Consider the following 15,263-nt stretch of genomic DNA (forward strand, 5'->3'; position numbering starts at 1 on the left):
GAATGATCTTATTTTGAAACATGAACACGGTGGTATTGTTGAAGGTCACATGTCTCACCAGGCGGGGTCTGGTCTCCCTCAGGAAAGACTTGAGGTCTCCTCCGGTCATCAGCTCCAGCAGTATGAACCGGGGCATGGCGTGGAGACTGACTCCTACACACCTGACGATGTTCTGGTGGCTGAACTTACTGCAGGAGGAGAGAGAAACATGGCAGCCATGTCTTTGTTTGACTGCACCAGTGGATGGGTTGAGTAGAAGACCTACGGGGTCGTTCTTACCTGATGATTAGAGCCTCCATGAGGAAGTCCAGCTCATCCTGCTCAGAGCAAACCTCAGGAAGGGTCTACATGGAGAGGAGAGCAGTCAGACTAGCAGTGATGGAGCAGTTGTGTTACATAAAACTAACTGGAGCCATTTTCTCAGGTGTCCTGAGGAACTAAAACAGTGCAATAAGACTTCTCTACCTGATTCAATCAAAGTCTGACATTTGGAGCGGGGAACGCACCTTAACTGCCACCTGAAGTGGACTCGCTTCACCTGGTATCCCCACCGCCAGACCTTCATACACCTCACCAAACGCCCCGTGACCCAGACCCCTGGAGACACACAGGCACTTTCATTATTTATTCATTTAGGCTTCAAGCTCACACGGCAGGAAGTGAGGAACATAAATAAATATGCCTGTGTGGAAAGAATGAGGTACAAGCTAAAGGTCAGAGGTTATTCAAACAGCATGGCAGAGATAATAAATAGAAAGTTCACCATCTTCTCATTCCACAAAGGTAAATAAGTGTCTCCTGGTGGCATCACACTGCAGATATCAGAGTGTGTGTGGGTGAACTTTGACCCTGGCCAGCAAGTGCCCTTGAGTCATTGCTTGAATACATTTACATGCTGAATGGAGAAGAATAATGTCGACTGGACCAAGAATGTATCACAGAGAATGAAGCAATACTTCAACCAAAAGGTGAATTTTGCCTTTTCCAGTAATCACTAACAGGTGTCTTGGCTAAAGAGGACATGGATTTGAGAGCTTGTAAACTGACATTTACGGGTGGCTGTGCTGTCGTTAGCTGTCATTAGCTTGAAGCTAAACATGCGTGGCTGGCTCTTTCTGCAGCGTGCAGGTGATGCAGGAGGTATAAAACATCTTTGAGAACTCCAGACAGCATTTGTGGGTCAAGAAAGGCTGAGAAATACTTTTTGGTTGAAGTATCGCTTCAAGAGCCAGACTTGAACAACAGGCTGCACTGCGACTCCACACACGCGTCTGATTATTTCAGTGTAATATTCATGAACTACGTTGCGTCGTTTGTTATGGAACATGAACGGGTGCGTGAACCTGGTGAGGGAGATGTTGCGTCGCGGTACTTCCTTCAGGTCGTTGACCGAGGCCGTCTTGCCGGCGAAGCAGTAGTTGGGGTTGTAGTCGGTCATGATGGTAGAGGCCCGCAGCTTACTGAGCTTGCAGTCTGGACTCTGCAGCTCCAGCTGAATAGACTGCAGCTCTGTATGTTTGCGCCTGTACACTAAAGAAATTGAAGGACAGGCACTCCATGACTGAATTATCCACTTAAACAAAAAAGCCCTCGTCCTTGCAGAGAATCATTGACTCTTCTTTGTCTATCAGAGTTCCGCTTTGTCTCTCTAAAATGTTCAGATATATTTCACACACATGAAATGGGTGACGTAACTCACAGCGACCATGACTACACACTGCTTTCGCTTCCTCGTCTTTATAGAAACGCAGGAGGGAAGAAATTGTCTCTCTCTCAAACTTTCAACACAACATGACAAACGTGAGCGCCAGCGGCCTTGGCCTGCTCTGTGGACACATTAATTGTTTGTTTGTTTGTGTGTGTGTGTGTGAGAGTGAGAGTTAATTAAGGGGGTTAAGCAGCCATCCATCATTAGCGCCATCCATTAATCACAGGTTCTGTAGTCCCTCACCTCCTGCCTCGTTTGCTGATTTGTGTGCGACAGTATGTGTGGCTCTACAAGTGTATTTATGTGCGTGTGTGTGTGTGTGTGAGAGAGAGAGAGAGAGAGAGAGAGAGAGAGAGAGAGAGAGACAGAGACAGTGAGAGAGTGTGTGTGCATGTGGGGGGTGGAGATGATGGTTCAGTGAGTACAATACAATAGTCTGGACGATGGTGAGCAAACTGCTGGCCACGAGCGTCACTTCCTGTTTGACTACGATGAGCTTAGAAATGTCTCAGAGGGACCATTGGAGAGGCATGTGTGTGTGTGTGTGTGTGTGTGTGTGTGTGTGCGTGTGTGTGTGGTTTGGAGAGGGAGCAGGAACCTGGCTAACGTGAAAAAAAAATGTCTGAATTTCATTACCCGCTCATTGCATCAGCCACATACAGAAAGAAACAATGTGGAAGTGAAGGGCCAGTCCACCTTTTCTCTCCCTGTCCTGTAACTCTACCATGTAAAGCGTCCTTGGGTCTCTCCACTGTTGCTATGAAGCTTTTGGAATCATTATCAACAGGGGACGGGCTGTTTGGGAGATTATTGTGGCAGTTTTCTTTAGTTGTAACGGTTAGCAGGCAGGCTACGTACATGACGGGACCAGTCAGGTCAACAAATTCAAGTAGATGCCAAAGCTTGTCAGAAGAAGACGAAGAAGAAGAAGAAGAAGAAGAAGAAGAAGACCTAAACCTAAACCCCTGTATCTCCTCAAAGGACGCTGATTAGTCGCACCGGCGCATCACCTGATGCCTGATGAGGAAGTTTCTCAGGTGTAACGGACATTGGGACTCATCCGTGAAATGTTTTTATGTGTAAATTTATGCTTCAGCCTCAATTTAAGCCTGATGGCTATCTGTACATCAGCTGTCAATCAGGCAGGCTGAGGAAGGAATTACACAGCCATCAGGCTTTGCTTCCTGCCTGTAAGACTACACTGAGGGTTAAAATTTCTCATGTGTGCCAGAGCAAATGCGTACAAGTAGACGTTGCATGAATGAGGCCAGTTGAGCCTGTGACGGTTGTGACTCCTCCCACTCATCTGGTTGATAAATGGTATCTCATCCTTCCTAATTAAAACCTTGTGTAGTCTTTTGTCCAAATTAACTTCATCTTTGGATTGGAGTCACGAATGGAAGCCGGACTGCAGCTGAGACGTTAATGAGCTCTTCACAACTATCAGAAGACGAGAGAACCTTCGCTAAAATATGCACTGAAAAGGAAGATGTGCGCGGTTGGACAGCAGGTGTGTGACGGTGGAGATACGAGTCCAATTAGAGCCGCTGTTTTTGAACAACACTCACTTATCATGACTCCAGACACGGCCAGCAGCAGGGCGGCGATGAGGGCCGAGGTTCCCACCGACAAACCCAGCGCCAGGTGGGAGAGGGAGGGCCGGGGCGGCGGCGGCGGCAGCGGGTACACATCTGCCAGACAAGGAGAAACAACAGTGTTGCACAGTTGTTATCTTCCCCAGAGGAGTATTAACATTCACTTTGCCACTCTGATCCCAAACTTAATTAATGATGTGAAAGCGATGACACAACAGAGCTGAGGAGCGGCAGTGCATGCAGATTCCTCCTCTGTGCAGAGAGCAGATCTCATCTCTCTCTCTCTCTCTCTCTCTCGTCAAAGCCGAGGAACAAATCTGCCCACCGAGAGGGACCATATTGAGCCGGTGACCTTTACGACCCGGCATCGTAGAATTATCTTGAGCATGTCAGGGCTGAGGATAGATTGTCATATCATCAGAGCAAGGAGGCTGTCTAGGTTATTAAGATATTATTGAGATGGTAATAGCCCTGTTATTCTGATTCTAAAGATAAAGCTTCATCCTTCTATATTAATTCATTTCAGATTAATATTCATGTATTCTTTATTTATCTGAGATTAGGAATCATAACTCAGGAGGCAATTCTGGCTCCTCAGGAGGACTGGGGGGGTCGTCTACGTTCCCTTGCGACAGCTCATGCCCGCTCTGGGGTTTGCAGCCAACCTTGAGTGAACAGGAGGAGCCACTTGCATGAACTTGAGGTCATTAATCCCATTATGAGGCAGATTCAGGAAGTGTTGAACACCACGGGAGCATCCAGGGAAAACCTTTTATCCCAAATCCTTGACATGATAAGAGGGTTTATCTGACTGTAGCACAGAGATAAAGCACAAATCACCTGGAGCTGGCCTCCACTGCTGGAGTTACGGGAGATTCATCGCAGATAGATTTCTAATTATGATGAATGATTAAGGCACTATTATCCTGAGATAAAGATTCAATAAAGTTTAAAGCCTCCCAGGCTGAGTTTTGTGGCAGAATTCATTATCTAGTCACTCGATTACAGGTGCACTTACACCCGCTCATTCCCACGTTTGGGCTCATTTGTGTGGAAGACAGACATTACATCATCGAGTGTTTGACACACCTGTAGCGTTGATGCAGGACACGCCGTCCGGCGCCAGGATGAGGTCATCCTCACAGTAGCAGACCACCTTCTCCTTGATCTCCAGGCACTCACCGCTCTCACAGTGGCTGCAGTTCTGAACCGGACTGATGATCACCTCTCCGTCCCACTCCATAGCTTCACACACACACACACACACACACACACACACACACACACACACACACACACACACACACACACACACACACACACACACACACACACACTAGCATTAAAAGTAAAGTATGAGGAGGTAGAAAATATTCCTTGATAATATTGACAACAACAACAGTCTCCGCGTGTTGTTTGGTTTGAGCGGTGGTGATGTTCTTCGGGCCGGTGTGTCTTCAATGAAGGTCATCCAGTGGAGGGTCGCTGTGATGGAGTTGAGCCCTTAAGTACGGCACGTTAAAACGCTTCATGTACCACCTATATTTAGCTTGAAGCTCATGGCGCCCCCCAGCACTCTGGACTCACAGAGAAGTCCTGCAGCGTCTCTGACGTGTTCACGAGCTCAAGACTCCAGTTTGCGGGTAGTTGAAAGGCAAAATTTGAGTGAAGCATCTCTTTAGCTGGTAACGTTGGAAACAGGAGCTGCTGCAGTGAGAGCAGGTGAACTCCAGCTAACCTTCCTGCTAGGAGGGGACAGCATTTAAAGCCTCCCGCCAACTTTGATATATACTGAATAAAACCACTCCAACTTTTCTATTTCCTATTTCATGGATACGCTCCTGCTGGTGGTGTTTGTCAGCACTGGAAACCATGAAAATCTTCCCCCAAAGATCCATATCAGCAGTGCGAGAGCCTGTAAACACGCTTCCACCACATGAGACGGCCAGCAGAACAAGTCCCCTGGACTTTCTTGTCACCTGCAGCTTTGTTACATGTCATGACCAATAAAATGGTGTGATTGCAGCACGCCAGCTGAGCCTGCTCTTCATAATAAAGGGCTGAGAGCTTGTCATTTTACCCCTGATTGTGAGTGCAGGTGATTTTATCAAACAATTTGCTGCTGCTTCTGGCATGAACATCTGCAGGCTGTCTACCGCACACAGAGCAAAGAAGATCAGACTTTTTAGCTTCTTTAAAAGACTCTAAAATGTCAACTACAGCAGACGGAGATTAATATGAATGAGTTATGGGCTGCTGCTGAAAGTGTGTAGTAAGCAAAGCAAATGCACTCATCTGCAGTATCTTCTGTTATTAGCTTTATGAATACAAATATATAAATCATGCATGCAGAGACCAGAGCAGAAGAGCACAAATGTGTTGAATACAGATGTTAAGGGCGCGCGGGTGCGGACAAAACGCCTTCATTTTAATTCAAGGACGTCGTTTCCACATGTTCTTATGGTGATGCACCGGCGGCGCCAGCAGACTTTCTCCACCAAGGAAACAAAGCAACGATGGATTTCTCCTGAGGAATCATTTCGACCACGAAGGCGGAACATCGACGGAGCTCTCCTGACCTCTAATTACGTGCGCGTTTCTCGTCTGGATGCTGAGGAAACGTCACACGTGAAACTCTCTGACTGGCTTGAATGCAGTAGCGTCGCGAAGCGCTCGCCTTTGTCAACATTACTGGAACGTTTTTTGATCCTTTCTGGTCTTTCAGTGCACACAGCGGTGTTGTCAAGCTTAACCCGCTGCTTCTATTTGAGCTTGTGATCAAGCTCGCACAGCTCAAGCTGGGAAGGAAATGACTGGTGAAACCCTTTCTGATTACAACTTCAAACCTCAGAGGCCCTCAAACACGACCTTTCCATGGATTATACTATTTGAGGACATCAAACTACTGATATTACATGCTGATATTCCATGGCGGATGCTACCATAAGAATTCAGGCCTTTTACTCTCTCAGTCTGGGCCGGTCGGTCCAGTTCCCTCTGCAGGAGCACAGGACAGACGTATAGACGTATAGATGGAGACGGCACATCTCTGATGTTTGTTTTTATTATCTGCCGTAATGCCAAGATTAGATGATGCGTATCGATAGAAGCTTGAATTAATGAGCAGAGACGAGTCAACAGATTTACACCAGATGAGTGGATTAATTCCCTGTCTAAAGCTGCTAATCAATACAATGGTGTGGTATTTCTTTGGCAGAAAGGACAAACTGCCTCTGTACATGTTATCAAATCCTCATTCTCATCTTTACAACTCTATATTCATGCGCAGTCAAAGCCTTTAGCGAGCATCGCCACAAGGAACAGCAACTGAAAGCGGATTTCTTCATCATTCTGTGAATTACAAGTGAAATCCAATGCTGAATGCACGTTCCTGGACTGCTGACTCGTCATCCTTCTCATCGGTACCTTTCAGAGGGTAGAGGAAGGGTTCTCCCTCGGGGCCGAGGAAGGACGTGCCGTCATCGCCGTCATGTTTGGGGTTGTTGTGCGTGGACGTGTTACCACCTAGAAAGGGCACCCACAACATAATTAACACATGGGAAATCCTCCTCAGATGAATTCCTACCTGCTACTTAATATTCTGTGGTAGCTGACATTTAAAACACACGACGAATGGTGTTGAATTCCAGTCAGGCTGTCGCTGTCGCTGTGTAACATGGAGGGCTGTGACGGTTCGCATATTCTGACAAATTTCAGTCCTTCGCTTTGGGATGCATGTGTGCCGAGCTAATGAAGTGACAAATGTTTGTGCTCATTTAAATGCTAAACTTTCTCAGTTTGTTCAGCCGTCCCACCAAGCATCCGCAAACAGAGATAAACGAGGATCATTAAAGTCAAGTCTTTTACTTAAGTGACAGTGGACAAAGACAAGTGGCTCGGGTGAAAACTTTATCTTTATGTTGTTTGCTCGCAATCAGTGTAGCGGCTTGTGTGTTGAACTTCACCTGAATGTCAACATCATTATTACATCGTTAGTACTTTACCCAGTTCTCGTGGTATTTACTGTACAGCAGCCTCTCGCTAACAACTCACACCAGGCCAGCATAATAACAAACCTGTTTTTATAGCGCTGGATATGCGAGAGGAAGTACAATCAATATTCTAAATGTGGCATCGTAAAGCTTTACTTCATCCAGAAAATGTGTTTTACCTTTCAGTTACTCGCTATTAGGCACCTTGAGCTCGCAAACACTTTCCTCCCATCCTGCCTCATTTCTTTGTGACCCCAGAATGCAGAAAGAGCCAGCCACGTGGTACACCTAGGTCGGCGTGACCAGCTAGCAGTCGAACCATCCTGCTTACATGCCTTCACTTTGGCGCTGAAGCGGAAGTGATGTCATTTGTTTTCCGATCTAACCCTAAGGGTTAATGGATTTCTGCTGTCGCTGTTGCTCTCAGCTCTCAGTCCCCATTAGATTCAAGCTAAATACACGTGGCTGGATCTTTCTGCATTCTGGAGTCACAAAGAATGTCTGTGAGCTGAAGACACCTTTTTATGAGTACTTGAAAGGCAGAATGCATTTGAGGGAAGTATCATTTCAACGGTTCCGTATTTTAGTCATCACTTATTTAAGGATATTCCTGTGTAATTAAGTGAGTCGTACTTTATGTAAGTAGTTGCAGCACACTTGTTTCTTTGCCTTCTCTATGCTGTGTACAACTCACAGCCGACCCAGTTTTCTACTGAGGATCATTAAGTTCCTCTCAGCGATACACATTCAGGAGATCGGCTTTATTATTTAATGAAGCCGAGTCTCAACACTCCATGGCTCAGTTGGTCACAGGAACTGCAGATGTTTCACCCTCACCATCGATTATATTTGGCTCTTCAGGTGTCTCGTACTAACCTCTGTAGCCTCCGCCGCCGCCCCCGGACATGCAGCCGCCGCCGCCGCCCCCGAAGCCGCCTCGGGTCTGCCAGAACTTCTGACAGGCCTGCCCTCCTTGGCCCCCCAGAACCAGAGGTCTGCCACCTTGACTGAGGGGAAAACTGTCGTTCCATCCTCCGCCTCCACCTGCCGCCGAAACACAACAGACTTTAGCTACTGTTTGTGTGTGTGTGTGTTTTATTTGTGTCTGTGAGACAGAGGGAACCAATACAGATGCAAAGAAAGATCTGTAAAACAATGCATCAAACACACATTGAACAAAAAAGAGAAAAATGTACACACATGAACACACAGGTGATGTCACAGTCCAACACCAGCAACAATGCTGTCTCCAGCAGAGGCCACAAAACCCTCAAACACCCTCAAAAGCTGGTGACTGGAGACAGAGACGCAGTTACAGTTATTTACAGTTACGTAACTAATCCTTCCATGTTTCTTAGCACTAGCCAAGTTAATGTTCCCTTTTTATTTTCCTCCGTCCCATCTGAGGCCTGAGAGATACAAACAAGGGAATAAAACAACAACAAAAAACACATCTCCACACACGCAGCAACCCTCCCTCAGACACACTGAATATTTCATCTTTAAGTCACCAAGTTTCCTCAAAAGTAAACATTGGGCTTTGTGAAGATGTAAAAATCTATATTTGATATTTTCCAGCCTGAATAATGGAACCGGCCATGTGCATGGACGTAACATTACACTGGTGGACTGGAGCATGTCGTTCTGCCCAGAAATGAAAGAGAACAAAGTGCTTGATATCAGGACTGATGAATGGGCCGGAGTAGGAGCCAAAGCACAAACCCTGGCACGTAGCGGAGGAGTGTGAGCCAACAACATGTATTTTCCCTTTCAAGCACTCACAAATAGGTGTCTTGAGCTCACAAAGACTTTTTCCCCCCTTATTTGTGACTCCAGAGTTCTGTCAGAGCCAGCCATGCTCATTTAGCATGATGCTAATTGAGACTTACGGCTAACAACAGCAAAACTGAACAAAAATGCTCATTTACAAACTTTTAAAAAGTGTATCATCTGGTATAATCCACTAAGATTTGAGCTAATAACAAGCAAACAACTCCAGGTCTGCCAGAGAGCGTGAGCAGCTGACACGTGCAGCTGAACCAACGTCCAAGACAAATACACGCGGCTGGAAGTTTCAGATTCCTGGACAGAGAACAAAGAGGAAATGCAGGAGGAAAAACGTGTCCTCATGAGCTCAAGACTTGTATTTGTGAGTACTCTAAAGGCTTTGATGAAGTATCACTTTAATGCTGAAGTACAGGCAGATACATAGAGAGTAGTCCTGAAGCAGAAATGAGACACACACACACACACACACACACACACACACACACACACACACACACACACACACACACACACACACACACACACACACACACTCTACAGTGCTGGATTGGCTTTTTCTTGGTTTTTTAATCTTCTCTCATCTATTTAGTCTCCTTCTTAAACTTTCTCTCCCTTTCACACCCCCCCCCCCCCCATGTTCCTAACCTACGCCCAGAGTACTGACCCAAACACACAAACACAAACACACAATGAACGAACAACACTTTGTATGACTACACACATACAGCCAGCCCACTGCACACACATACTGAGCATCAGAAGACTCGGAGTGTAATGTACCGGCTGCGTTTGACTTCCCGTTGCGACCCGGTTGGTTCAGTTCATAGTCCATCTGCTCCAGCTGGGTCTCTGATTGGCTGCTGTAGCCTCGGCCACCTCCCCCAGCCGCGACGACGAGGGGGCTGTACACGCCTCTCTCCACCTGCAGTCGTGTTTATGTAAAGTTGCATCTCATAGCTGTGCCAGCACTCAGAAGACCACAGGTTAACTTCTGTCTGCAACATCGCAGAAGTCCGAATTCATTTCTATTCATCACCGTTCCCGATGTAACTTCTTACCTTGAACACATATGTAGCCCCGCCCCCTCCTCCGCCGCCTCCCTTCACTTGAGTTTTGTTCACCATGGGGCCGCTCTGTTCCAGGCAGATCTTATTCAGTACGGCGTTGGACTGCGGGAGGGAGAGAGGAGAAGGCTGAGCCCAAGCATGGCTCCAGAATTTGTCCTGGAGAAACTTCTGACTTGATGTGAGAGACTGAATGAGCTCACTGAGCTGGTGAGACAGCAACTCAACAAACTGAGGTTTTTATCATTCCTTCATACATGTTCATGTCATCAGGCGTCTGTACTACAAGCCAGGATTAAGAGGGTTAAGCGAGGGAACACCGAGGTCAACCCAGGAGTTACAGTACTACAAAAATGGATGACTTTCCAGTCTAATATATCACCGTGGCAACATGCGCTCCAGAAATAACCAGCTTCGGTTGCAGGCTAAGAGATAAGAACACACAGAAGCAGCAGCACCACCTTCAGCACACAGATGGTGGGAGGGTCTTTCAGGTGTTTGGTTTTTCCTGGTGAGCTCATCGCTGAAATAAACTGACAAATCCGTTTATTTGACTGAGGTAGAGAATTATTTACTGCTCATTTGCCAGTTAGCAGAAGCAGTGATGGAAGGGAACTAAGTGTTTTTACTCAAGATTAAGTACAATGTTCTCCTCTCACTGTCTGAACCTCACTCTTTCTGACACCCATGCACACACACACACGCACACACACACGCACGCGCTGTCACTCATTGCTACCACAACTCCCTCATCTGTCTGAACTGAAAGCTCTGAGGGGCTCAATGTGAGGAGGAGGCGGGACTTTGGTGACTGTGATTGACATGTAAAAGGGGTAAAAAGCAGTGCATCCAAAAGTTTGACAAGAGTTCTTCTTCTTCTTCTTCTTCGTCTTCTTCTTCTACTCTTCAGCCATTTCTGTCACTGCAGCCTCTTACTTTAAAATTGAGTGTGTGTGTGTGTGTCGGAAAGAGGAACAGAACAACTGAAAGGTGTGTGTGTGTGTGTGTGTGTGTGTGTGTGTGTGTGTGTGTGTGTGTGTGTGTGTGTGTGTGTGTGTGTAGAGGTGCAGGTAATTGCCAGGACAAGGGTGCACCATTTCCTTCACCAGAGGGAGGCTAGGTGTGAAGGGAACACTCTACAGCTCGAGTCACTTTCGGAGCGGCCCTTGGCGGAACGTCTCACTGTCAGCGCAGGAGAAATAAGAGGAGCCTTGAATGACTTCAGTCCCCCTTCGGAACGGCTCAGTCCCTCTCTCCTGTCTGTCCTGAGCTCCTCAAGACACACTGCGTTTAAAACTTAAAACTGAGTGACAGCGTTGAGGACCCCTGTCTTAGATACACACTCTGCCTCTAGAAAACAAACTAAAACACATCAGGCACTTGGACCACCTGATGTCCTCCTGCAGTGAAACTCCTACATCTCTTTGTCCCTCCAGAATGCAGAGAGAGCCAGCCATGCGTATTTAGCTTGAAGCTAATGGTGACTGATGGTTAACGACAGCAGCAGCAGCATCATCTGGTATCATCCGTGTCTTCTTCATGAGGGCGTATGCTCAGTAATCCACAAACACTTTGATTTGAGTTCAAAACAAACCACACCGCTTCTGGTTTGGCGCGTCTTCGCGTTGGTCTGACTGAGACCACCTGCCGCATTCATTCAAAATAATTGGCGCTCGACTGTGCTCGTGCGTTACGATCCCTTATTCTCAGGCTGGGTGCTGAGACGGATCCACACCCAGACTGCATCAAGAGTGGTACTCTCTTTCATTAATTGTTCTAAAAACATTCGTTCTACTAATTAATGCCAGGTTTGATGTGGATCCGTCATTTTCTGCACTGATGGATTCAGTTTGTTAAAGAGTGACTTGATTACTGCAGTTTGGAAAAGACCCTTGAGAGTCATTAAGTGTTGACTGCCCGTTGCCAGGCAACTAAAACTCTTTTTACTGTGGAAGTCTAAAGGTAATAAATCATGGCAACATGCAGACATTTGAGATGGAAGAACAATTTTTCCAAGAGTTGTGGTATAAAAACGAGGCATCTTTATCAGACCAGTGGAACACTGAGCAAAGATGATGGAGGCTACTGCTGAACATCGGCAGGTGAATCAAACTGGCCAACAGCAGTGAGTCACCTGCACGCTTCTCTGCAGAACACAACCACGCAAGGGGAGACTCTCAAGAGTTCTAAGGTGCGAATGTGAGTCTGTTTCCGTGCGTGAGCCCTGCCATGGACCGGCAACCTGTCCTGGCTGTACCTGCCTCTCTCTGGATCAGCCCTGCAAGCCCTCCAACCCTGAACACGATAAGATGGACAACGTGGGCGTGACCCTCCTGTCTTCGCCCACTTCAACCTGCCCACCAGCTCCACACTCACCCTGCTCTCCACTGTAACCTCATCACCTCCTTTTCTTAAGACCCCGTGGCTGCGTTTGCATCCAGACTTGAACGATCCTCAACACTGTGGACTCGACAGCTAGAAATCCATTTAGATTTCGGTAAATACTTCACGTCTGGTGCCAGGTCTCAGCTTTCTTCCTGGGTTGTCAGTGGCAGGGCAGCTTTTCATTTCTGAATGTTTAAAATGCGGGTGACGAGTGGTTTCACAGGTAGCTGGAGGGACAGTGAGATTTTAATCCGGTTGTTGTGAACTTGGAGGGGAAGAATGCCACGAGTCTGCCAGCGAAGAGCGACGGATCAGAATGGATGACACCTCTGGCAAAAGAAGACGAGGAAGCTCGCTGCCAGACCCTGTCACAGATGAAGTGACACAAGTCAAAAGTGAGATCCTGCATGTCGGAGCCGCCACGACCAGCAACGCAGAAGTCAAGACGACATCATCCAGGACCAACTGTTGTTCCAGCTTCCACCGTGTTAAAGACTTTCAGAGTATCAAAGTTATCCTGCTGAGAGGGTGTTTGCACTCCTTCAGCTGCTAATCGCAGTTTTAGTCTCCCTACATTGACACCAAGAAATAAAAAAGAAATAAGGACTCCTAATTCATACAGCTGAATGTGTTTACAGCTTCTTTACTATGAATCCATTAGATAAATCTAAATGATAGTGATAGCTTTTTGCTATGAAAGGTTTATGTTACTTTTTAACATTAATGTAATGAGAGTTGCCCTCTGGGGGACAATGAACTGACTGACTAAACACTGCAAAAAAGTCCAAGTCTGGCCAAATACTGCAGTTTGTCCATGGAACATTTCCCTCTTACATCGGGTTTGTTTTGATGAACAATGTGGTAACACGTTTATGCATAATAAGCATTTATTAATGCTCTCTGAGACCTGTTGTTGGTATATGAAGTGTCAATATCACAGACTTTTTGGTGCTGACTTACGTTGGGACAGGCGTCCTCTCCCCGCTGTCCCACCAGGATGTGAAGCAGCTGCCCCTTCCTCAGCAGAAAGTCTCCAGTGATGTAGACGCCCAGAGATCTGCTCATGGCCAAAACACTGCGACCGCCAGCTGCACCGTAGGCCGTGATCCTGAGGTTACGAAACACACGCATGAACGCAAACAACATAAAGATAAAAAAAAACATAATTAGCAGGGTGATTACCCTCACAAGGCAGGAAGTAGATGGTTGAAGTTCACCAGCATTTCTCTGGTTTCTCCCAACAATTAATGCAGCATTTAATGGATATTCAGAGCTGTACAACAGGTCAGAAATAACCCGAGGCAGACCAACGCTCTCCTATATTACCACTTCATGAGTGCACGATATTAAATAACCTAAATGAATTCTGGAAGCACTGGCACACACTTTCACTCTGGGTTTTTAATAAAAATATTTGACCTAGCAGTGTGAGGGCGACACACTCACAAAAGCAAACATAGGATACACATTATAGTCTCTCACACACACACACACACACACACACACACACACACACACACACACACACACACACACACACACACACACACACACACACACCCCTTTGTAGCAGAAGACACTCATTTCAAATGCTCCAGTTTTCTAGCCGGGAAGAAAAAAACAACTTGATTGGTTTTTGGGAGCGCTTCGATATTTCTCTTCCCTGGTGGTTGTGCTCGGTAGAGAGAGAGAGAGAGAGAGAGAGAGAGAGAGAGAAGGCTGCCCGGTGCTTGGTAGCTACCTCAGCTGTTTGCCTAATGACTTTTGGGAGATGCAGAGCGCACATTCATCTCTGTGGCCGTCTGTCAGCTTCATTTACCGGCTCTGCCAGATAAAAAGGCTGCATCAAGACCACAATTTTGAAGTTTGTGGGGAGGCAGAAAGTGTTTTTTTTCTAAAAACTCCGGGACCTGTGCTAAGACTGTTGTCAGTTAGGTATTTTAAGACATTCAGCTGAGCTTAGCGAGGCTGTGCGCACGATTGATATCTGCCTCCCACGTCAAAACGCACTCACACACACACACACACACACACACACACACACACACACACACACACACACACACACATACACAAACAGCACACAGAGATGTTTTTGTTTGAACTTTCCAAGTCAAACCCAAGTTAAACGCCTCATCTCTTCATGAATGCCCGAAGGAGGAATATTGATCTCTGCGAAAGCCAGCGGATATTACAGCATTAATCCTCCCGTAACACGCAGTCTGAGGTCGAGGTGCTGAGGCTGATTGTTGAACTATTTTGAAGTCTTAAAACCCTCTGACACATTGTCACGGAGGTGGCTGGTTCTTTGGATTGGTTGCCTTTTGGAGACGGGTAGAGTGAGGATGATACTGTTTCCCCAGCATCTGCTTGTGCTTTGGGTGCTCAAGTGAATACTTAACGAGTAATTTGGATGGGTTTCCAGCTGGACTCCATCTTCTTGTAGTTGTGGGTCTACAAGTTCAATAGGACTGGAAATGGTTGGAACCACTCTGTACTGAGAGAGAGCTCTAACTGTAATAGAACCTAGTCTGCCCATGTCGTGGTTCGTCCACTCCAAGTGTTCGGCCTCACTGATCATTACAATACGACCCCTCTCTATCCAGCCTGCAACGTTCCCAAGAACCCCCCCGAAAAAAAGATCAAAATAAGGCCGCATTAGGTTAATGAATCTCTATGTAAATGCTATTAAACTCGACTCACAGTTTGGATAAATGCCTCATAAAAGAGA

General features: G+C 46.6%; 1 protein-coding gene across 3 annotated transcripts in view; it reads right to left on the reverse strand.

Moving 5' to 3' along the window:
• alk (ALK receptor tyrosine kinase) overlaps positions 1-15,263 on the reverse strand; it is a 334,907-nt gene that overhangs the window by 16,764 nt on the left and 302,880 nt on the right. For all 3 annotated transcript variants that reach the window (XM_086182128.1, XM_086182129.1, XM_086182131.1), the window contains 11 exons: positions 13,493-13,640; positions 10,142-10,252; positions 9,864-10,005; positions 8,172-8,339; positions 6,730-6,828; positions 4,393-4,548; positions 3,277-3,399; positions 1,344-1,530; positions 507-597; positions 280-344; positions 59-188 (listed from right to left, as the gene is read on the reverse strand). In XM_086182128.1, coding sequence (XP_086038254.1) covers positions 59-188; positions 280-344; positions 507-597; positions 1,344-1,530; positions 3,277-3,399; positions 4,393-4,548; positions 6,730-6,828; positions 8,172-8,339; positions 9,864-10,005; positions 10,142-10,252; positions 13,493-13,640 — 1,420 coding nt within the window. The remainder of the gene's footprint in view (positions 1-58; positions 189-279; positions 345-506; positions 598-1,343; positions 1,531-3,276; positions 3,400-4,392; positions 4,549-6,729; positions 6,829-8,171; positions 8,340-9,863; positions 10,006-10,141; positions 10,253-13,492; positions 13,641-15,263) is intronic.

This window comes from Aulostomus chinensis, chromosome 17 (genome assembly GCF_037954235.1).
Source record: "Aulostomus chinensis isolate RoL2024-O1b breed Wild chromosome 17, RoL_Achi_v1.0, whole genome shotgun sequence".
NCBI classification, from domain to species: Eukaryota; Metazoa; Chordata; class Actinopteri; order Syngnathiformes; family Aulostomidae; genus Aulostomus; species Aulostomus chinensis.